The following is a 25,078-nucleotide window of genomic DNA, read 5'->3' as shown; positions in this document are numbered from 1 at the left end:
AAAAAAAAGAAAAAAAAATTAAATGATTTCAGTCTACCAGTTTATCCCTTTATACATATAAATTTCTATTCTAAAGTACTAAGTTTTATTTTTACTCATTCTAAATTTAATCTTTGTATAACTGTATATAGTACAAGCAGAAATGTTGTACAGTTTTTGATTTTTGGTGTAAGAAAAATATGTTTCATATGGTGCAAACAGAAAATTGGAATTAATAATATATTTTTAGATAAATATTCATGTAGTGAGATGTGGGAAACAGTATGAAAACAACATCCAACTGGCTGGCACACCAGCCCCCATCAATAATATGCTGGGTGGATTCAGAACATGGCTGGTGTGCCTCCCCAAATCCTGGAAGCAGTGCGTCAACGTGCTTGGCAGTATGGGCATGTTGATCTGTCACAGACTACCTGATAAAATCTTCTATGCAGTTTATTAGAGACCAGATGGCATGATCCCAGGTAAACCATTTTTATGATTAAAAATCTCTAACATAACAGCGATAAATCAGTCATGTAATTACCATTACCATGAAAATAAGCAAGGAGAATGACCAAGTTTTTTTGTATATTTTTAATTTTACTTAGCATAACAAAGATATACTTACTTTCATTTATTTTCACAGAAATTTATTACACTTTTCCGTTTTAACAAAAGGATTACAAATTTTGTGCTTATTCACTTTGCTCGCCAGGATGAATTTATCATCCTGCTCACATCCGCAGTAGGTACTTTGAGTGTTTCAGCAATTTTCTACCAATAACACTTCTTTTCATCCAGCATTTGTGCTGTGTATCTCTAGGATCCCAGAAGCATGATTACCTTCTGTGTTTCAGACCACTCTATTGTTAACAACTTGTCAACAATGGCAAACATTGACAAGACAGCACACAAACGTTTTGTGTACTATTTGTGCTGAGGTGGAGAGACATGAATTTCAATTGATGGCCCAATAAATGAATGGAATCAGTGGAATACAAGTGAACAGAAGCAAATGTGAACAGAAAACGACTGAATTTGTTCATGTATGCCTAATGGTTACACCTCAGAGAATTCTCATTCACTGTGGCATATTCGCTTTGGTGTACAAGGGGCTCCACTGATTGGCCAATAATTTTTCACACTGCCCTCATACTATTGTAGCTCCCAACACTGTTCCCTCAAAATATATGTACAATAAAATGGCAATCAAATACACTGAAGAGTAACTAACTGCACTTGTTTCCCACTCAATTATAAAGGTAATTTCTACAAACAGCATACACAGAATAGAAGCTACACACACACACACACACACACACACACACACACACACACACACACACACACACACACACACAGAGAGAGAGAGAGAGAGAGAGAGAGAGAGAGAGAGAGAGATGTCATGCTAATAAAAACGACAGGTATAAATTTGAAATTTTTTGCAAACCAACTACAATGGACGTCTTTATGAACACACACAAACACACACACAAATAAAAACAATATGACACTAACCTGCACTTTAACGTCGAACTGGGTGTAATAATACTCTGGCTGTATTCTAACAACAGCAGTTCCTATGTTACCATATTTTTTCAATCCCAGACTTTGAAACTCCATATCATGGTGAGCACGCCGCCAAAAAATCTTGTAGTATATGCCAGGACCATTGTGATCTTGAGGTGGCAATGGCTACAACATAAAAACAATGTATACTCTTGATATTGCAATGTTTTCTAAAAATATTATAGCTTTCTTCTTTCTATACATTACATGTATCCTCATCCAACTTAGGAACTTGTCACTACTATTCAGAGAGAAATAACTTATGACAAACAATGCTATGTTGCTACAAAACATGCACTGAAATCAAAGATGGGATCAGAATAGGAAAAGGAAGCCCAGAGTTGATTCTGCAGGAAGTTTCAGGAATTGTCTTGTTTCAGTTGTCCTGATGGAACTCATGTAGACTAAATCTGCTATAAAGAGTAGGGCAATTAACTTGAAAATCTTGGGGATGAAATAAGGTAACACCAGACTCATATTTTACTTAGTCAATTTGATCTATGTGAACTGATGTCAGACTAATAAAAACCGTAAGTATAAATTTACCATATAGCAGAGCTGCTGAGTCACAGATAGGCACAACAAAAAGACTGTCACAAATATATCTGAAATTTTCTATAAACCAACTACAACGGATGTCTTTATGAACAATTCTTTGTGTTATCCTGCAATGTATTAAGCTCACTTCTGAGTTGCCCAAAAGTACGCTATTTAGCACTCCTCTAGAATACGCGAAAATTGACAAAGAAATTAATATACCAGACAAGATTAATATGGTTTTCCGCTTTGCAAGAACAAACTTTTCTGCAGGGTTGCAATGTGACCAGATTAGGAATTACTTAGGCATCTATTACAAGAAATGTATATGCCACCTATACCCGGGCCGGTGAAACATGTCACTTGACAGCTCGAGTGGGGTTGGCTACACTGTGATTGCGAGGTTGCAATAGCTGCCACCGCACACACCCACAACTCCGAAATACGTTTTGTAAATGTAAGCTACAATCAACATTTATACGTTAAGTGCAACAAAGTACATTATTCTAACAATGGATAGAACGACGACGTTTGATAGTATATGAAACCGGGAAGTAAAATCCCCCGAAGCTAATGACAATATCTATGAAAAGTCATTCTAAATCATTACAGTAATAGCTGCATGTAAAACGGCGTATAATAATGTAAATCTAAGCATACCAAATAACACGCTATCCACACTCATAGAAAGAAATAAAGCAAAACATGCACAGCCTACCCGATTGCTGAGAGAAAAAGAATTAATTCTGTACACATTTACACTCACCAACTTACGATGTCAATGGCGCAATTCCGTCCAGTTCTCCTTCACCATCATCGGAATCGGTGCCAAAACCTTTGTCTTTGTCATCATCATCATTAAGAGAAATCATTAATTGTTGGTTTTCACTTATAGTGCCGTCTATAGTCTGTGCTTCTCTTATCAGTTTAGCAACATGGTCTACTTTTTCCCTCCATGAGGTAGCGCCTACAGTAGCAAGACCTTCACGTAGCAGTCTTTCCACTTCTATTATAGTAAGTCTTCTTGCTACTTCTAATGTAATCCTTGACTTCACTCCAAACCAATTCAATTGGATTAAAATGGCAGTGATAAGGTGGTAGCCTAATTACCAAGTGACCCTGTTCGCTTGCAATTTCATCTATGATGTAGTTAGGTGCCACAGGCTTATTTTGTTTCACAAGCGAGTATAACAGCAGCTTTGTCATGCTCATGTCCGCAGCAATGTCTCTCGCCTGCAACCATTGCACCATAGTTTCTTTACGGTCACTAGTGGTGGGAGTTTTATCTAAAATCACGGAATGGTACGGTGCATTGTCCATCACAAAAACTGTCGGAACACTAAACTGGAGCAACAAATTTTTAAACCACTGTAGAAACAGTGGGTGGTCCATACCCTCATGATAGTCACCGGTGTTTTTTCGATCAAAAAACTAAAGTCCTTCAGGCACAAAGCACTTTGAAGATCCTTCATGGGCCACAATTAATCAGGACCCTCTTCCTGTCGTCTGATGACCGCTGCTATTCGGAGTATCATCTGTCCAGCATTTCTCAACTATTCTCAAGCGTTGACCCAGGTTTCGTCTAACCATATGTATGCCCTTTCCTACAATTTTGCGTAAGAAAATGGTATGAGCTGCAACGACATGAGCTTTTTCTAGTAACAGTTTTCATCCATCTAACTTTTTTTAAAATGGAAGCCCGTACTTTTTAACATAATCTTAAGTGGCGTCTTCCCCCCTGAGAAAAGTTCACTTTCTTTTAAAGAAATTAGCAACTTCGCAATTGTGGGGTATTCTTTCCTTTTATAATATCCATATATGTGCCGACGAATTGCATCGGATTGGAAAGAATCAACATCTGTAACAGGACAAGACTGCTTTTTTTTCTTGCCCGGAGTACTTAAAAACACAGTGTTTCTTCCACAGGAGCTTTCTTCCTGTTTACTTCACTGTCTTGTAAGTCTTGAAGTAGCACACCTTTCCTTATAACTGTTCTTTCACTGAGTCCTGAAGTTTTCAAGGTACGATGTAAAACTTTATCGGCAGGAATAACGCATGCCCATGAACAGAAACAAATTCTTTGTCTTGCTTGTAAAACTCACGCATCCTCCGTAGCAATTCCAAAGCCTGACTATTTAATGGCACTCCACAGTGCAATGGATTGTCACTTGGTGAACGACATTGTTTTGGTGACATCATTTAACAAACAAAAACCGTAGTCAAGGCAGTAACACAACACAACAGCAGGCGTTCGCACACTAACATACAATGTTTACACGGAAGCCGGCAACGTGGTAGTGTCGATGCCGGAACCAGCTTTTGTTCGGTGCTGTTATTGGTTCAGAAGACACGGCACCTCCCGTTCCTCACTTGTTCGTTAGTCCTACTACCAACTCTACAGCGCTTGAGGAATGACCTTGAAGTGACATGTTTCAGCGGCCCGGGTTTAGTGCTTCGAAAGTGCAAATGACTGTGGAGTACCACATTATTAAAACATTTCAACTTCAAATACTTTGACACATTTGCAAGGAATAACACACACCAACTAGAAATGAAAGACACACTGTATACAGAATAATTTTTCCCACGTGGAATGTTTCCTTCCATTATATTGTATACAGAATAAGGTATAGTTGATTACACTAGAGTACAATATCTTACCCTACATTGGTGTTATGTCAAATAACATAGCTAAACACGTTTCACAGCACCAAAGTTAAGATTGATTTTCAAACAGAAGATGACTTGCACATCAAATTTCAGTGTGATACACACAGATTTCCTCGGTTTACACACTGAATAACATACAATATAAGCTGTGTAGCATATAAGAAATTCTTTGTGGGATAGATGGCTAGAACATTTAGTGCCACATGTAGGGAACACATTTCTACGAGCAACAGTAGTACTACTTCATTTGGTGCTCACATTCACCTGGATGGACACAAGTTCCTGGACATAAATAATGGGACGCAGAACCTTCCAAAACTCAGCAAGGGGGGGTTTATGGATATTCTGAAAGGGCTGCCAGCAGCATTTGAAAAATATACTCAGGATGGTTAACTCATATGCCGACCTGGTAGCAATGACCAAGGAAAATATGAACAACAAAAGGAATACTTCAAAATTACTGAATGGAATATAGTTCTTTGTGCAAGTTTGGTGGAATATGTTTGAAACAAGGACGTGTAAACCTCTTACAAGCAGACATGAATTTAGTTCAAAGTTAATCTCTAATTTTAAACACTACTGCAATGTGACATATACAAGGTGAAGGCGGTCAAAAAGGAAGACTTGTGGACTGGCTGGGTGCTGCAATGGGGGTTATATAAGTGGGGGACCCGACCTGGGACGTGTAGACAAGTGGAAGTTTTAGTAGTGACGGATTGTTAGTCAAGCGTACAACACGTGTTTCCTGCAAAGGCGTATCCGAAGAACTCTTGACAGTTTTGTTGGAGCTCAACGCACTTTCGAGAGTTTAAATCACCACAGCCACTCCTGCACTATCTGCTAATGGTATAAGCCTCTGGGTGAGCAAAGAGGTGGTAGTGTAAAAAGAAACCTGAGCTAAGAGAATATTGATCATTTGCATGAAGCTTTACAAAGAGCTCAGTCAAAGTCAGTGAGATGGCACAATGCAGAACTTGGTCTCAGCAACTGGTGAGAAAGATTTTGAAGAATGATCTCTAACACCATCCACACAACATGCAAGCTGTGCAAGCCCTTTAAGCTCAAGATTACAACAGCAGCATACACTTTTCACTTCTAGACACAAGAGAATACATGCAAAACCAAGGATGACATTTGAGTGATACCATATTAAAAAAATTATGACTTTCACAGTAAACTACTAATTTCAACTCATGTATACTAGATTCATGTAAAATAAAATATAATAAAATTTATTTAAATCTCCAGTTTGGGCATTTTTTACCCCTTTACAAGGGGTAGTCTTAAGATTTTAATTATAACTTTGAAAATATAAAACTGATTATTATTTGTTCGTTTGCAGGTACACATCTAAGTCCTGGTACACACTAAAGTCCCTGTGCCACAATACTGAAGCATGCTACTGTACCCAGGCCACTGAAACATGTCACTTGGACAGTTCACGTGTAGTTGGCTATACTGCAACAGTGAGGTTGCAACAGCTGCCACCACACATTCCCACAGCTGGTATCTCCCAATTATGTTTTGTAAATGTACATTACAATCACCATATACATAAGCTGTCACATGATAATATAGATGTAAGTATGACAAAGAAAACGTTCCTGACAACGGAGAAAACAGCAATAGAGAAAAAGCACTTGATAATACATGAAATGCTAGAACAAATAAATAACAACCAAAGTTAATGATATTGTCTATCAGAAGCCATTCCGAATTGTTACTGTAATAGTTGCATATACAACATCATATAATAATGTAGACCTAATAATAACAAAGAGCACGCTATCGGCAACCATACACGAAACAGGTACATACTCTGTTACAGTGTCAAATAATTAATTCGAGATACATTTGCACCCACCAATCTACAATGTCAATAGTGCAATTCCATCCAGTTCTCCATCATTACCATAATCCAAAAATCAGTGCCAAAGCCATCGTTGTCATCATCTTCATCAAGATAAATCATTAGTTGTTCATTCTCATTTACAATAACGTCTATAGCCTGTGCTTCTCAAATAAGCTTACCAACATGTCCACTTTCTTCCTGCATAAGGTGGAGTCTACAGTGGCAAGACCTGTATGTAATAGTCTTTCACTTCTGTTGTGGTAAAAGACTTCTTGTTATTTCTAATGTAAGTCTTAACGTCACCTCAAACCAATACAATTGGGTTGAAATGGCAGGGATAAGCCTATTTACCATATAACTCAGCTTCCTTACAACTTCATCTACAACATTTGCAGGCCTCACAGGCTTTGTCACACTCATGTCCACAGCAACGCCTCTTCCCAGCAACCATTGCAACATCGTTTCTTTGTGGTCACTACCGTATTTACTCGAATCAAAGCCACACTTTCTTTCCGGTTTTTGTAATCCAAAAAAACGCCTGTGGCTTAGAATCGAGTGCAAAGTAAGCGGAAGTTCTGAAAAATGTTGGTAGGTGCCACCACAATTAACTTATGCCGTCGAATATATGTAGCACTACACAGGCATGCTTTGCAGGTACAAAGGTAAATACTGGCGCCAAAACATCCACTGCATTTTCATACATCATCCAACGAAGTAAATAGAAATTCCGTATTGTTCATCTTCGAATGTAGCAGCCTTTCAAATATTCATAGCAACAAAAATAAATTTATTTACACAAAAATACCACCAATGCACAAGGCTTTAAGATTGTTGCACAAGTTGATACACTGGGGCTCATTAAGATTTCACTTAGCAGCACCTATTGCTTCATGGAATTTTGTGAAGTGTTTGTTGGAGTTCGTGGACCATAATGAATCACTTTGATTATAGTGCCAAATTCAAGAGGGAGAGTTATTTCTTTTGTGGAACAAAGTTCTCATTGTGCTGCAGGTCTGCGATACGGGATTGATGAGAGCAGTGTCAGGCAATGGCGACTGCAGAGAGACAAATTATTTGAATGTTCAAGTAGCAGGAAAGCATTTAGTGGGCCAAAGTGTGGCTGATATCATGCACTAGAAGTGATTTTAAATGAATTTGTTAAGGAACAGAGTCATAAATTCCTGCCTGTGAACGCCGAAATTTTAAAAATTAAGGCACATGAAATTGCTAGAGAGCAAAAAATCGAAAATTTTAAGGCTAGTCACAGCTGGATTGATCTGTTTATGAAGCACTGGGGTTTTTCACTTTGGAAGCAAACTTCAGTTGCACAAAAGCTGCCGAAAACTTACGAAGAAAAACTTGTGGAATTTCAGCGCTTCATAATTAGGTGGTGCACAGAAAAGCAATACCTTATTGGTCAGATAGGAAATGCTGACCAAACTCCTGTATATTTTGACATGCTGTCAAATTATACGGTTGACACCAAAGGAATGAAAGACATAAGTGTTCTTACATCAGGGGGCAAGAAACAGTGGATGTCCTGTGATGCTTGCTTGCACAGCAGATGGACATAAATTACCCCCATTCATAGTTTTCACGCGAAAGACTTTACCATCATCAGAAGGGTTTCCAAAAACTGTAATTGTACGAGCAAACGAAACTGGGTGGTTTTCGGAGGACATGGTGCTGTAACGGATTAGACGTGTGTGGAATCGTTGTCCTGGCGCAATGCTTGGTTTACGCAGTCTGTTGGTATTAGATGCGTGCACAGGCCATACAACATCTGCAGTAAAATGAAAATTAGAGGAAAGCAAAACGGACTTGGCAGTAATTCCAGGCGGGATGACATCAATTCTGCTACCACTTGACGTCTGTTTCAATAAACCATTTAAGGACATGCTAAAATGCATGTACACAGGCTGGCTTTCGAAAAGCAACAGACAACTGACATGAACAGGACGTGTAGAACGCGCAAGTTTGTCACAAGTGTGCCAATGGATTTATGATGCATGGAAATGTGTTCCAAATCAGACTGTGCAACAAGCACTTAAAAAAATGTTTGATATCCAATGCACTAGATGGTACAGAGGACGATGCTCTGTATGAAGAAATGCGCAACAAAGAATCAAGTGATAGAGATTCAGAATCATGACTGATATTTTAAACACTGTTGGCAATATATGTGACAAACAAGTGAGAGATGTGAGGTGCTGAGACTTCTGAACTGATTACCGCACTGCAACAAAAGCCGGTTCCAGCATCAACACTACCATGTTGCTGGCTTCTGTGTTAACATTGTATGTTAGTGTGCTACCACCTGCTTTTGTATTGTGTTACCGCCTCGACTACAGTTTCTTTTTATTAAAGAACGTCACCAAAATGGCGTTTTCACCATGTGACAATCTGTTGTGCCGTGGAGTGCTGTCAAATAGTCAGGTCTTGAATTTGCTATGGAGGATACATGAATCTTACAAACAAGAAAAATAATTTATTTCTATTTGTGGGCATGCATCGTATCCTACCAATAAAGTTTTAAAGCATAACTCACAAACTCAAGGACTCAGTCAGAAAACAGGTACAAGGAAAGAGGTGCTATTTCATGGACTGCACAATACTGAAGTAAATAGTGTTGAACAAAGCATGTGTGGAGAAAACAGTATGGTTTTAAGAACTCCTGGAAAGAAAAAAAAAGCAGCCTCGTCCAGTTACAGATCTCGATTCTTTCCAAACTCATGCAATTTGTCAACACATTTATGGGTATTATAGCAGGAACGAATACCCCACAATAGTGTAGTTGCTAATTTCTTTAAAAGAATGTGATCTTTTCTTAGGGGAAAAATGTTACTTAAAATGGTATTAAGAAGTATGGGCTTCCACTTTAAAAAGTTAGATGCAGAAAAACTGTTACGCAAAAAAGCTCACATCGTTGCAGCTCATAGCATTTTCTTACACAAAATTGTAGGAAAGGATATAAACTTAATTATTTGGTTAGATAAAACCTGGGTCAGCACGGGAGAATCAATTGATAAACGCTGGACAGATGATACTCTGAACATCGGTGGTCATCAGCCAACAGGAAGAGGATCCCAATTACTAATGGCCCATGCAGGTTCTTCAAATGGCTTTGTGTGTGAAGGACTTTTATTTTTTTCATAAAAAAAAAACCCTATGACTATCATGAGGATTTGGACCACCCATGATTTCTGCAATAGTTTAAAAATTTGTTGCTCCAGTTTAGTGTTCTGACTGTGTTTGTAATGGATAATGCACCTTGCCATTCTGTGATTTTAGACAAACTCCCATCACTAGTGGCCACAAAGAAACTATGGAGCAGTGGGTGCAAGCGAGACATTGCCGACATGAGCATGACAAAGCTGTTGTTATATTTGCTCATAAAACAAAATAAGCCTGTGATACCTACATATGTTGTAGATGAAACTGCAGGGGTTCGGTCATATGATAATTAGGCTACTGTCTTATCACTGCCATTTTAACCCAACTGAATAGGTTCGGAGTGTGTTAAGGCATATATTAGAAATAACAGCAAGATTTTTACAATAACAGAACTGGAAAGACTGCTACGTCAAGGTCTTGCTAACGGAGACATCACCTCATGGAAGAAGAAATTAGACCATGTTGGTAGCCTAATACAAGAAGCACAGACTACAGACAGAATTATAAATGAGAACAAAGAATGAATGATTTCTTGTGGTGATGATGATGATGATGATGTGATGGTGGTGATGATGATGATGATGATGATGATGACAGTTTTGGTGCCGATTCCAACGATAGTGAATGTGAACTGGATGGAACAATGCCACTGACATCGTAAATTGGCGAGTGTAAATGTATATAGAATTAATTCTTTCTCTGCAACTGAGTAGGCTATACATCTTTTGCTTTATTTCGTTCTAGGATTATGGATAGCATGTTCTCTGGCATGCTTAGCTTTACACTATTATACCATGTTTTAACTGCAGCTGGATAAGTAATTATACGGATACCTACATCCCATGTGATGGTCAGGTCACCAATTTTCCCACCACCACCTCCAACATTTGATGGTGCTTTGTAAGGAACATCAGCAGGTGTGTTGTAAATAGGTGATGGTGCAGATGGAGGTCCATAACCGAGAGCATTTGCAGCCGATACTCTAAATTCATAGCCAGACCAGGGTGACAGAACATTTTCCACTGTAGCTTCTTTACGGCCATTGTAAAGATAAACTTCTTTTGCTTCTACATCTGGAAAAATTAACATTTGATGAGTTTCACTTAAGGGACACAACAATTGGGTCATTACTACTCACACCATTTTTACTATGGAACAAGCTCAGTTTAATTAAATAAAGTAACAGCAATAAAACAGCAAGAGTCAGAGAAAATAATGCTTAAAAAGTTAAAAAACCTACATTACATGTGACTAATTAAAGAGTAAAAAATGTTTAAAAAGTCAGGTGGAGATACCTCATTGATCACTGGCACTAAATTGAACCAAATCCTCAGACACATATTACAAGATACTACCTAATAATTTTAACCAAAGTTTCAGAAACATATAAAACTTTAAAACCTGTTTCACCATGACCTTAGTGATACCTAAAATAGAGGTAACCTGAACAAATTCTTCTCCCCTTTTCTGATAAAACAGGCAACCAATTAAAATGTGGTGTATTGAAACTGGTGTACCACAAGCACTATAAGCTGGTAGCTCCTCTTCCTAAAGGAGTTATTTATTTACTATAGAGTGTTGCCTTGCTGTTAGTGTCATTTAAGAGCAGGACTCCATTGGCACTCATTAGTTTGACACAGTAGTTTTTAATTTCATCGAAAATTATTTTTATTTTTCCATATGAAGAATCTGTCCTTCCAATGACCATTTCTTCTTTGATTTTGTCACATTTATCCTGCAGCTATTCTGCTTTAACTTGTGTGCACCTTCTCTTGATTTCATTCCTAAGTGGCTTTCATTGCTGTATTCCTTTTGTTGCTGAATATTTTCGAATTTTCTTCTTCTTTTTATCAACTGAAGTACATCTGTTACCCACATCGTCTCTTACCTACATCTACATCACTTCTCTGCAATCCACAATCAGATGCCTGGCAGAGGATAAAACTGCCCTCCACATTTTCAGGAAGTATTAGTAAACTGTATGTTAAAACAAGTACCAATCTTCTGTAGTGTGCTACTGAATTTGTTCTCTATGTTGTTCATCCCTGTGAATACCCGCTAATTTTGCAGTTCAGCTGTGTCCATACCCATGATTTAATTACGGCTTAAACCCCCTTACTGAATTTAAAGATGGGACTACAATTAGAGTTTAACACCCTGCTGACAATGAGTTCATTAAAGATGGAGCACAAGCTCAGATTCGAGGAAGGAAACTGGCTGTGTTCTTTCCATCTTTCCGGTGTTTGACTTAAAAGATTTAAGGAAATGAGGGGACAACTAAATCTGGAAAGCCAGATAGGGATTTGAACTGCCATCCTCCCAAATGTTAGTCCAGTGTGCTCGCCACTACTCTACTTCTGATACATTGACATTAAGGTTGTTGGGCTACTCTACAGTCACTGGATACTGCCCCAGATCTTTGGTGTGCAAAATTGTAGCAGTTTCTATCAAAAAATTGCCAAAGAGTGTGCTTTTTTAAGATTTCAGATTCATAGCAAATTTTCCAAACATTGACGTATACACAAAAGGACATATTTTCGAAAGATCCCCCAATAAGTATATATTCATATTCTAGCACTGAAGGGTACAGTTATTGTCATTAAATTTTGATATAATAGCACCCCACTTTGGAGGGGTAGTCTGTCAAGCATTCTACATTGTGCAAGAATAATACTCCGTAACAGCCAACTCAAACCATTCAGAGTATTGGTACTATGACTGTTGCATCAATACTAGATACGAGGGACAGACAAAATGATTTCAACTGAGCCTGTCACGCCTGCATAATTGTGTTGCAATTTAGGTGCATCAGTTGCCCCAAAGGTTTTCTGCTATTGATTATTTTTCCACCACTCCAGTGGCCCATTGCCAATTTGAGATTTTTTCCCACTTTTTAGAATAGAAGTTTCTACCATCCACATGATCCAGGCAATTAAGCCAAGATCTATACTTTCATGCAATGCACCAAATTCACTATCACAGGCAATAACGGACACTGAAACAAGCCAGAGTTTACAGTAATGAAGTACTGACGGTGCTGACCAGTCTCCAACATGGGAAACTCAGGTTATCCAACACTAAATTGTGCCAGTGACTGGATCCCCTGAGTACTTGTCATTTATTACCATTGTGTGTGTGTGTGTGTGTGTGTGTGTGTGTGTGTGTGTGTGTGTGTGTGTGTGTGGAGGGGAGGGGGGAGAGGGAGGGAGGGGGAAAGAGGGGGGGGGGGGGAGGGAGGGAGGGAGGGAGGAGAGAGAGAGAGAGAGAGAGAGAGAGAGAGAGAGAGAGAGATATGGCAATGCATTTAGCAAGGTTTCTGTTCTCTACTGAACAGCTTTAAAATTACACCACTCAATGAACATAGCAAATGTCACAGCTCTATTTACTCTTACAGAATATTTGTTGAAATATAATCCTACAACAAGCATATGATGACTACAGCATTTTCCTGGGCACTTTATTTTAATTAGTTTGACAATAAGTACATTCTGAGTACTTGAATAAAAAAATGTGGACTGAGTGTTCCACTATTTATGAGGTAGGCAGAAGGTTAAGGTTAAGCTTTTGACATGAGTAGCCTCATTAGAGACTGACATGGATGCAAAAAAGGGGGGCAAGATCTGGTAATGACCTCACTAGTGGAACTATCTGAGTAGTCATCTGATTTCAGAAAAGTTTGATAGACATAATATTTTGGGGCCTGGACTCATCATCTTTCACTGCAACACATCACTTACATATTTCAAATTGCAAAAACAATTCATCACATGTACATTATAACTTAATCTGACATGTTATTCAATTAATTCCAAATAAAAATAACAGATGGAACAATAACTAAATGGAGAGTGAAATTACTTACTTTGAGAAAGATTCATCCACGTGTTATTCCATCTTGTACGCCCCGAAATTGTGTAGTGCAATATTGGATTGCCATTTGTAGCTCCATCTGTCCACTGAATAGTTGCTGATGTTTTCTTTATGTCTGTTACCTGGACTCCACCTGATATAAATCCAACAAAAACATTAAAAAATGGTAACACATTTTCTTCAGCACAAATAAACACCTGAGTTTTTGGTGTAGTCAAATTTCGTGTATCTTTAATTCTTTAAATTATAGACTTCTGTGTGACCTCACTCAAACAAGAAAATAATAATTGTTGGGAAAAAAGAAAGGATAGTGGTATTAAAAACAACTTAATAGATTTTTATAAACCAATTAGTACGCGGAGAATGCTACTTGGACTGCACCTGTCCAATTAATGTTAAATGTTCAACAAATAATATGGTGGTTATACCCTCTTTTGAAACCATACGAAGTCTTCCTTACACCAAATGCATTTCGTTTTATTTAACAGCATTGGCAGTGGTCACAGTAGCAATTCTGGTTTTATTTACATGTTGGTTTAGTGAGGCCACAAACAGTTATCATATTTAAAATTATTTTTTGGTATTAAAGTTTTTCTGGCTCTGAGGTGTAGCATCTCTACATAATACCTATTTGGATGAGACATTACTTGATCGGATGTGCAGTATGAGTCACGCACAGGACAGCTGGCATCAGATTGCTCGAGAGTACGTAGTTTTTATGTGAGCTGATAGAGGTCACTAGATGACAGACACTGTTTGAGCAGCAGTCAACCTACTGTTAATTTTATTTACGGTTCTGTTTGTTTAATTTTCTAACTGTTTATTAACTGCTATGATGATTGTGCTTAGTTATGAAAGTGAATGAAGATGCAAATGTGAAATACTGTTTATATAAAGTTTTTAAACTACACAGTTAAGTAATTGGTCATGTGAGGAATGTTTGAGAATGAAGTGTGTGTTAGTCATCTGTACAGGGGAATTTGTTATAAACTATTTAGTCAGTTTATGGTCTTGGGGAAATGAAATTATGATTTCGGTAAAGCAGTTTTGTTCTACATCTACATCTACATGATTACTCTGCAATTCACATTTAAGTGCTTGGCAGAGGGTTCATCGAACCACAATCATACTATCTCTCTACCATTCCACTCCCGAACAGCGCGCGGGAAAAACGAACACCTAAACCTTTCTGTTCGAGCTTTGATTTCTCTTATTTTATTTTGATGATCAGGGCTCAACAAAATATTTTCGCATTCGGAAGAAAAAGTTTGTGACTGAAATTTCGTAAATAGATCTCGCCGCGCCGAAAAACGTCTTTGCTTTAATGACTTCCATCCCAACTCACGTATCATATCTGCCACACTCTCTCCCCTATTACGCGATAATACAAAATGAGCTGCCCTTTTTTGCACCCTTTCGATGTCCTCCGTCAATCCCACCTGGTAAGGATCCCACACCGCGCAGCAATATTCTAACAGAGGACGAACGAGTGTAGTGTAAGCTGTCTCTTTAGTGGACTTGTTGCATCTTCTAAGTGTTCCGCCAATGAAACGCAACCTTTGGCTCGCCTTCCCCACAATATTATCTATATGGTCTTTCCAACTGAAGTTGTTCGTAATTTTAACACCCAGATACTTAGTTGAATTGACAGCCTTGAGAATTGTACTATTTATCGAGTAATCAAATTACAACGGATTTCTTTTGGAACTCATGTGGATCACCTAACACTTTTCGTTATTTAGCGTCAACTGCCACCTACCACACCATACAGCAATCTTTTCTAAATCGCTTTGCAACTGATACTGGTCTTCGGATGACCTTACTAGACGGTAAATTACAGCATCATCTGCGAACAACCTAAGAGAACTGCTCAGATTGTCACCCAGGTCATTTATATAGATCAGGAACAACAGAGGTCCCAGGACGCTTCCCTGGGGAACACCTGATAGCACTTAAGAGGGAATTAATTTTATATTTGGTCGTTTTCAAAATTTATTTTAGTAATTTACTGTTCTGACTCAGTGATGAATTTTGCTTGGTTCTGTACATATGTGACGGATTGAGCGAGCTTGATTCTGCTTTGCAAATGGCTGTGATGTTTCTCTGTCAATCAGAAATTAGCATATTTACATGTATTTTGGGAACTACAAGCTTCTTTTGTGTAAAGAGATGAGTACAGTCAGAGCTAGGACATCACAGTGATCAGACCTACTGATATGTGCTCTGTTTAAAATTATTAATACTGTGATATCTTGGTAATAAAATTTTCGTGAAGTGCTGTAAAGTGTGGAATGGAGTTTGAATTAAAGCACAGTATCAAATTTGGTGAAATTTAAATAATTAAATTCCACATGGCGTGTGGCTTACTCGCGAACTTGAACATTTTGGTCTGCGAGACTGATTATAGCAACATTTGAATGAGCTGTTCTAAAAGAAACAATCCATTTGTAAACTTTTGGTGAAGAATAATTCATAATTACCATAAACTGGCAACAGTTGTGAACGATGTGTGTGTGCGGACTTTTCAGACTTCGTACAGTTTCGAGCAAGGCCGGGTAGTAACTGGTGTATGAAAGCTTATCGTAATGGAGTGAGATATAATGCACATAAATACTTTTATTTAACTATTCCTTGCACCAACAAAACAATTTTAGTGCGACTTCTAGTTACGATGTGTACAGCTGTTTTTTCTATAGTTTTTGCAGCTGAGAACTGCATGTCAGTAACTTAAAGGAGACGTGCGTGTTAGAAGAGGTTCACCATGAGGTGAGGGGAACGTTATACACTTTGCAAAGCACAACGCCACCACAGCTCCTTACCATGTTACACCGAGTTCTATATGCAGGCGTCCATTTTTCAACAAACTTCACTCTACAAGCCACAACATTTTCTCCTTCGCTTGTTTTGATTTGTATATAGGGTGTCCATAATTAAAAAGTTCCAGTTTCAAAATGCTGTAGAAAGAGATCCATTGCTCAGAATGGGAAGCATATTATTAATACAGGAGGAAACATCATGGGAAAGAAAATAATGAAAATTTTACCAATAGACGGTGCCTAAAGCGTCACAGTAGATACACAGCACACAACTGTCCCTCAGTTTGTGTCTGAAACACCCAACATGACTATCTCCATGAAGGCTCACAAAATGATTACACTGAAAAGATAGGTTCTCCTAACATGCAAAGTGGCAGAGGGAGGAAAGAAGTTGATCCTACATCTGTCAAAGATGTGGTCACAGCAATGCAGGAGGGGTCAATCAGGGATGTACAAACATGCTGTGCACAGGGCATTGCACGAAGGCTGGACATGCCTGTGAGCACAGTGCAAAAAATCCTATGGAAGATCTTACACTGCTATACATTCAAAATCACCCATGTTCAGGAGATGCTTCTGACTGACCAGCCAGCAAGACAAATGGTCGCTCTGGAATTTCTTGGTCGCATCCAAGTGGACAATGAATGGCCGTGGAACATTCTGTGGGCAGACAAAGCCCATTTTCATCTCCAAGGACATGTCAATACATAGAATTGTAAGATATTTGCAACTAAAAATCTGCACACAAGTCAACTGGTACAATTTCGTTCAGCAACGGTACAATTTCGTTCAGCAACGGTACAATTTCGTTCAGCAACGGTACAATTTCGTTCAGCAACGGTACAATTTCGTTCAGCAACGGTGACTATGTAGTACGGGCTGACAGCATTGTTTACCTATTTTTTTCAAGGAGATGAATTCTGCGGGTCCTGTTACTTGTACCGTCGTCACCGGGAAACTTTATGAGTGTCTTTTGCACACCAATGTCATTCCAACCCTTCCAACAGTATGGGTGCGTGGGTAGGATCATTTTTATGCATGATGGCACTCACCCGTACATTGCACAGACAGTAAAACAGCTGCTGCAGAGGCATTTCAGAAATGGTAGAACCATCAGCCATCATTTCCCTACAGCCTGACCATCCAGATCACCTGATCTTAATCTACGTGGCTTCTGGCTATGGGGTTATTTGAGAGATGTCATTTTTAGTGTTCCAATAATGAACATAGGTGAAGAAATGGCACACATCGTGCAGTGCATTGTGAACATGGCCCCTGAGACACTTTGAGCTGTTGTGGAACATTTTGTGTCTTGATTTCAACATACTACATACTGAACATGTCTTGCACCAGTCTCACAACAATTAGAAACCCATGTCATTTTGCTTATTATGCAGTTTCTGGCCTTAGGACAATTTGCAACCAATTTTTCCCATTTGATGAAGTATGACTTTGCTGTGGTGGATGGGCTTATCTAACTAAGAGTGCCAGAACTGTTGACTGCCGAACTTGTGCAGTTATACAAATTGAACAGTATGGATGGTGTAATGTGAAACTCAAACCACAGCTGTTATATTGGAATTCATCTGTCATTTGAAGCCAATCCTACTTCAGTTAAAGATACTTACAGCACCATCTACTGGTAAAATTTTCATTCCTTTTTTTGGTTAAATGATGTTTCCCCCTGCGTCAATAATTTTCTCGTCAAATTTGACGTAATTCTGAGCAGCAGTTCTCTTTCTACAGCGTTTTGAAGCTGGAACTTTAATTATGGACACCCTGTACATCCACATTCACCATGTCTGTTTCGATCCACATTCACCGCGACTGCTTTATCATGGGGAATGGGAACATCTCTTGTTTTGTTTTGTTTTGTTTCTGTGGCAGTGTGTCTACAGTTACGTCTGCTATACAACTCTGTGTTTCTATGTATATATATATATCTCTCTCTCTCTCTCTCTCTCTCTCTCTCTCTCTCTCTCTGTGTGTGTGTGTGTGTGTGTGTGTGTGTGTGTGTGTGTGTGTGTGTGTAATTTACTCCACCTGCAAAAGACGCCTAAAAAAACAAAAAGACAATATGTATACAAAACATTCTCCTTTTTATATTAAGAATGAACATTAAAAAGGCACTATATGTCATTGTCCAATTAGTTTGTGGATAAACTGTTGTATCACTTTCACAAGAAATTTTAAATATGCCAAATTATACCACAATCGAAAACAGATCCATTTCAAGTGTTGTTTCCCCACAAAATTTCTCTCTACAAATTTTATCAGAAATGTGAATTAATCATTCTATTAGCAATCGTAGTAACACTTTAATCTATTGCTTATACAGCAGTATAATTCACAGGACAGAAGTACATTGATCACCACTGCAGACATTCAAAATTATCTTCTTCAAACTATACAGTGATTCAAAGATTTCTCACATAGTAAAGAGTCTAATATGCCCTGCAATTTCACTTGTCACATCATACTGTTCAAATCGGAAAATAAGAAGTAAGGAAGACTGGGATTTAAGGTCCCTTCAACAACAAAGACATCAGAGACATTAAAAAAAGGAATAGGGCACATATACAGAAGCAGATTGACTTTGTTCCTCCCAAATTAACCACACTGACAGTCAAACTATACTCTGAATCCAGCTCCTACCAGAATGTGAATCGAGAACTTTAACCATCTGAATCTCAGCATTTGTATGAAGTTATTTAGCTAAACATTGGACAAATTAAAAAGCATTTCAGAACTGGATCTGAACAAATTCAAAGTGTTCTTGGATCACATCACCCAGTACAATGTAACAAAACACTTTGTTCCTCCCAAATTAACCATACTGACAGTCAAACTATACTCTGAATCCAGCTCCTACCAGAATGTGAATCGAGAACTTTAACCATCTGAATCTCAGCATTTGTATGAAGCTATTTAGTTAAACATTGGACAAATTAAAAAGCATTTCAGAACTGGATCTGAACAAATTCTAAGCGTTCTTGCATCACATCACCCAGTACAATGTAACAAAACACTCATTACTATTCACTATTAAGCAGCCTCATAATGAAATGCAACTGCGATGTCTACAGTTTATACAGCTTGACATACAAGGGACAGTCAAATGAAAATGACACAGATGGAAAAAAGTAAGTTAACTGTTTATTATTTGAAAAGTAATTGCCATAACTGTTAATACATTTATCACACTGTGAAACAAGATGGTCAATGCCTTTGTGGAAAAATGTTTGTGGTTGCCTATGGAATCATGTTTGTATCTAGGCACATACATATCCACCTGAAGCAACTCTACGGCCAACGAATCTCTTTGTTCAGGGCCCCAAAAATATGGAAAAACAGGGAAAGAGATCGGTATTGTATGGAGGATGTGTAACAGTGCTCCAGTGACACTTCTACAGCGTAGATGAAACAACCTGGGCAACATGTGGGCAGGTATTATTCTGCAACAGAATGATGCCGTCTATCAACATTCCTGGGTATTTGGACTTGATGGCACACTTTAATTTCTGCAAAGTGTCCACGTGGACAGGGGCACCTCTGAATTGCTTCACTGTCCACCTTTAATCTGACCTGGTAAGATTTCCAAACACTCTAAAAAGTATGGGTCACACTAGTGTTCTATACACCATCTCCTTTATAGATCAGGTACACTTCCCTAAAACTTCTTCCAATAACACAAAGTATACCATTTGTCTACCCTACTACGAACCTTAAGTGTTTTCTCCATTTCATAACACACTGTGACAATAGACCTAGATTTATAATCATCACAACTATACCAACCAGTACACCACCAATATTCATCACACCAAATATAAATTCTGTACCCTGTATCCTTGCCATTACCAGTGCCTGGCAATGGAGGTCCAGCAACTGTGCAGCAGCATAATCAAACACTGGAGGCAACACCGCATCAGAGCCGACATACAGTATCACCTCGAGAGATGGACAAGCAATCTAACTGATATAATCCCAGAGTGGAGTGCACTTGGCCTCATCCTGTTATTTTGTGTTATCATGTTAACTTAGTTTTGCTCTTCAGACTCTTTGCATTGTATTGGATTCGGCCTGGCATTTTGGGCTATGTATGGAACTTCTAAACAGTTTACTCATTAAAGCAATTTTCATTATATGTCCATACTTGTGTGTGTAGTTACTACACAAGTGGTGGACGAGTGCAGTTGAACGATCACTCGTGTTTTTCACTGAAGTGACGACATTAACAGGTGCCTTTTTGCAGGTAGCACTTCAAAGCTTTCTGCAGCAACAGCTGGAAAACCAGAAGAATCTGGAAATGCAGTAGCAGACGCACATGGCCATGTTGGAAAATGTGTTGACCAGCCTGTTTGCACAACCTCACCAGTTTTCCCTGCCTACGATCAAGCCGCCAAGGACTGGAAGGCATATAAGAAATGCCTCTGGCAACACTTCACAGCCTTCAGGGTAATAGACGCTAACTTCATCAAAACCCTCTTTCTGTTGTGGATCTTTTCCCAAATGTATCACTTGTCAGTAAAGTTAGCGCTTCTTCAACATCCGACATCCCTACCATTTGACGAAATGTGTGGCTTGTTGACATCATATTAACACTCTGCCATCTGGCGACACCACAGTGGTGTCGTGCACAAAATAGCAGTCAACGGCCGGCGACACCACAGTGATGTCATGTGTTTAGTATAGCTCAGTGGCCGGCGACACCACAGTGGTGACGAGCATAGTATCATGCAGTGGCCGGCGGCAGCGCTTTAGTATCTTTTGCATTCTGTCGGTGTTTTGTTTAGATAACAATAAGTTACACACGTCAACAAGTTTTTGTTTTTAGAAGTACTTGTGCCCTTTCATCATGGCAGACAAAAGAGACAATACGATTATTTATAATGAATACACGGAGCAAAATTTGGAGGTTGCCACTACATCACGTACGACCCATCATGATCCGGTTGACAGATTTTCTGGTCACATAAAACACCACCAACGTATAGGCCTACGTATTTCCAAAACGAATAAACGAAAACGAATAAACTGCCATTTATGTAAAAAAAAAAAAAAAACTTAATGTGCACATCTTGTGGAGTTGCATTACATCTTGAAGACTGTTTTGCTGCATATCATATGAAAGAGAAATACTAAGTACCAAAGACAATGGAAATAAACAAAGCTATGAAACAAACAAATTTTGTATTTATTTACATACATATATCTTCGAAATATCAAGAAAGTAGGGGAACAATGTTGAGAACTTATGAGAACAATGAGATTAGTAAAACATAATCATTTATAATCTCCAGATAATGTCAAGAATGGCCGGCGACAAGCCAAGTAATCCAAATTAGCACTGCCGGCACCAAGCAAATAAATTTGTACGAGATCTGCGGACAGCAAAGTGTTAAGACCAGCATACCCATGTTTTTCTTTCTCTATTTTTCTTTTTTTCCCCATGAGAGTGGAGTTTTACCAGTGCAGGAAGCAAGCCTGTCAATCATATGGGCTGTAGAGTTGCAAGGTCTTAGTCGAAAGTGTCGTTTCACTAGTGCCCAGTCTAAGGAGTGTTACCCTGATACTATGGTTCAGGATGCTATCATCAGGATGGTTCCCAACAGAGAAGTCTGCCAATGGATGCTGCTATCTGAAAAACCTACTTTTGCAAGAAATCCACTCTATTACACAATTGTTTGAAGATGTGTGTGCAGCGGGCTGTCAATTAGATTCCTGGACAGTGGCAGTTGTCAATTTAGACAACAATATGGACTGGCGTTTCGTTATGAATTTGTTAGAGGGAATCGTAGTGGTACAACACAGCCTGGCCACCACACTCCACAAAAAAAGGGCGGCAGCAGATGGGTTTTCGCTAGCCGTTACCTTCCTACTTCACTTATTTTGTTCAATATGACTGGCCCACCTGTCCTAAGTGTCGGTCTTCTTCCCACCACTGTAGAAAAAACAGGAGACATTGTAGTGGTATGCCATGCTCGGTTAGCACCAGTTGCAGCTCCAATCTCTCAATCTATGGACATTAACGTCGTCAGTCCTATGTGCGACAATCTTGTGAGTATTTCCAACAAACTGTTCATCAGTGTACGTGTTAACGGGACACCCCTAAGGTTACCAGCAGATATGGGCATGGCAGCATCACTTATTAATTCTAACATGTATCTGCGCCTTGTCTCCCCTCTGTTGTCTTCTACCATGTGCTGCCTTGTCAATTATAAAAAGACAACACATCCCTATTCTCAGCAGTTTTACAGCGGAGATGGCATACAAGGAAGTGGTCCAACCCCTAAACTTCCTTGTGGTGGATAGTGTTTTAACGGAAAATCTGTTTGACTTCAATGCTTTTACAGCTGTTGGATTCACGGTCGCAGATTTGGTTAACTTGGCTCCCAACCTTGTGCTGTATCAGGGATAGGATGAACTATGCAAGGAATATTTGGACATTTCATCTGGGTTAGGCAAGGTCACACATTTTACAGCGCATATTACTCTCAAACTCATGGCACAACCTCGTGTTTTTCAGAGCCAGGTCAGTGCCACTAGTGCTTTGTGACAAAGACAGGTAAGAACTCAACAGATCGACTGCTGTGGATGTCACTGAACCAACGTCTAGCAAATGAGATACACCACTGGTGATTATCAAGAAACCAAATGACAAGCTCCGTCTATGTGGGGGTTTCAAGGTTAAAATTAATGCACGGACTATAGTCAACACATACCCCATCCTGTGTCCAGAAATACTACAGCTTCTGCTGGATGAGGAATCACACCAGTTCCTTGTAGTCAACATACCCTATAGTCTCTACAGGTAGAACCGGTTGGTTTTTGGGGTTGTGGGTGCTCTGGCCCTTTTTCAAGGTTTTTTTAAAGCAACTTACATGTGTTCCTTGCTCTATAAACTACCTAGATGACATTGTAGTCACATGTTCTACCACCGAGAAACATCTACAGAGAACCTCCAGCCTGTTTCAGACCTTGTGGAACTTTGGTCTCAAGTGCAATCTGGATAACACACATTTCTTCCAATCCTCTACTGAATACCTGGGACATGCCAATTACAAATGGAGGATCCAGCCAACAAACAATCGTGCTGCAGCTACTGTAGCCCGCCCTCATCCAACTAATGTGAAGGAAGTTCGGGCATTTTTAGGAAACATTGCGTATTATAGTTACCATAGAATATCCTCTTTAATCAATTGCTAAAAAAGGATGCATCATTTGTTTGGACACCAGAATGTCAACAAGCATTCAAGAGTTTGAAGAATAGTCTTCATTCAGTCCCGTGCCCGGCCCCATATGCATCTTAGAATGGCCTGGGAGGCGTATGGGCCCACTGCAATCCAGATGGTTCCAACACTCAATGTAGCACTTAAGAATTTTTCTCAAATCGAGGAGGGCTCCCCTCCCCTTGCTATTATTTATGCAATCAAGAAGTTTCATGCGTTCTTATATGGTGTCAAGTTTTTCCTCATTACAGTTCACAAATCTTTAGTCCCATGGTCCATCTGCTGGATAAATGGGAAATAAGACTTCAATGGTGGGTACTGTTCTTCAGTCGTTTTCACTAGAAGATTCACTTATGTCCAATGGCTTAGAAATAAAACACAGATGCTCTCTCAAATCATCTTGTGGGGCCTTGAACCCAGCTTTGACCGGGGTGAAGTCTTGTTTTTACTTTGACAAAGCAGCTCAGTGGACAGGTTCCCTATAATGAACTCACACGATTGACTCCGATGCTGTTCTTCACCAGGTGTGGCAGTATGTTCAAGAGGGAGTGGTCAGTACAGGCCCGTTCTGGATTCGTATTGGTTGATTGTCACAGATACCTACTCCCAGTTTCCATACATTGTTAACCACCATTCCATGACAGTGGAACTGACAATGTGGGCCCTCAACTGGATCTCCTCCATAGGAGGCCTCCCCCACACCCTGGTGATGGACAATGGGCTGCAGTTTATCTCACAGACTTTTCAAAATTTTTATGCGCAACTTGCTGTCCACCACGTCAGAGTGCTTCTGTTCCACCCTCAGTTGAACAGGGAGGCAGAACACCTCATACGGATTTTAACAAATCAGACGAAGAAGTACTTCAGAGACATCCCAGGGGAGAAGCGCGCTCACATTTTCCAGGTCCACGTTTGGCAAGAGGAGCCTAACAAAACTGCTGCAAGGGCACCAGCTGGGTATGGTGCTGCATATCCTCCTGATTTCTCCATGCTCACCTATGGCAACCTGGTTGCTGCACTGCAGACCACCGCCTGGGCTTGCGTCTTTAGTCACTGTGAGCATTGGATTCGGGCAGTTATCAACAAATAGTGGGGTTGGCAAGTCTTTGGGACGGGCTCACACATACAACAAAAGCGTCGTCACAGCTGGTGGCATACTACAGTTGCATGTGTGAACTCCCAGTTTTTAGTGGCTCAACTTAAAGAAATGCAACTTTTGTCATGCCACAAATAGTTCAACTTGGTTGTACTTTGTTGCGCTACTTTCCATCACCAATGCTCCCTGGTGACAGTATACTGAAACATGAACATCCTGCGATAGTTATTGTGGAGTAATTGCTGCTGCACTCCATTCGATTTCAGTGTGTTTTCATTTT

General features: G+C 39.4%; 1 protein-coding gene across 2 annotated transcripts in view; it reads right to left on the bottom strand.

Moving 5' to 3' along the window:
• The window catches only part of LOC124721326 (contactin), a 158,666-nt gene that overhangs the window by 38,744 nt on the left and 94,844 nt on the right, over positions 1–25,078 (bottom strand). For both annotated transcript variants that reach the window (XM_047246239.1, XM_047246238.1), the window contains exons 15-17: positions 13,647–13,787; positions 10,622–10,857; positions 1,501–1,677 (exon numbers count right to left, since the gene is read on the bottom strand). In XM_047246239.1, coding sequence (XP_047102195.1) covers positions 1,501–1,677; positions 10,622–10,857; positions 13,647–13,787 — 554 coding nt within the window. The remainder of the gene's footprint in view (positions 1–1,500; positions 1,678–10,621; positions 10,858–13,646; positions 13,788–25,078) is intronic.

This window comes from Schistocerca piceifrons, chromosome X (assembly GCF_021461385.2).
Source record: "Schistocerca piceifrons isolate TAMUIC-IGC-003096 chromosome X, iqSchPice1.1, whole genome shotgun sequence".
Lineage (NCBI taxonomy): Eukaryota > Metazoa > Arthropoda > Insecta > Orthoptera > Acrididae > Schistocerca > Schistocerca piceifrons.
Note: the sequence above shows the minus strand (reverse complement) of the source record. Positions and strands in the feature narration are given on the sequence as shown.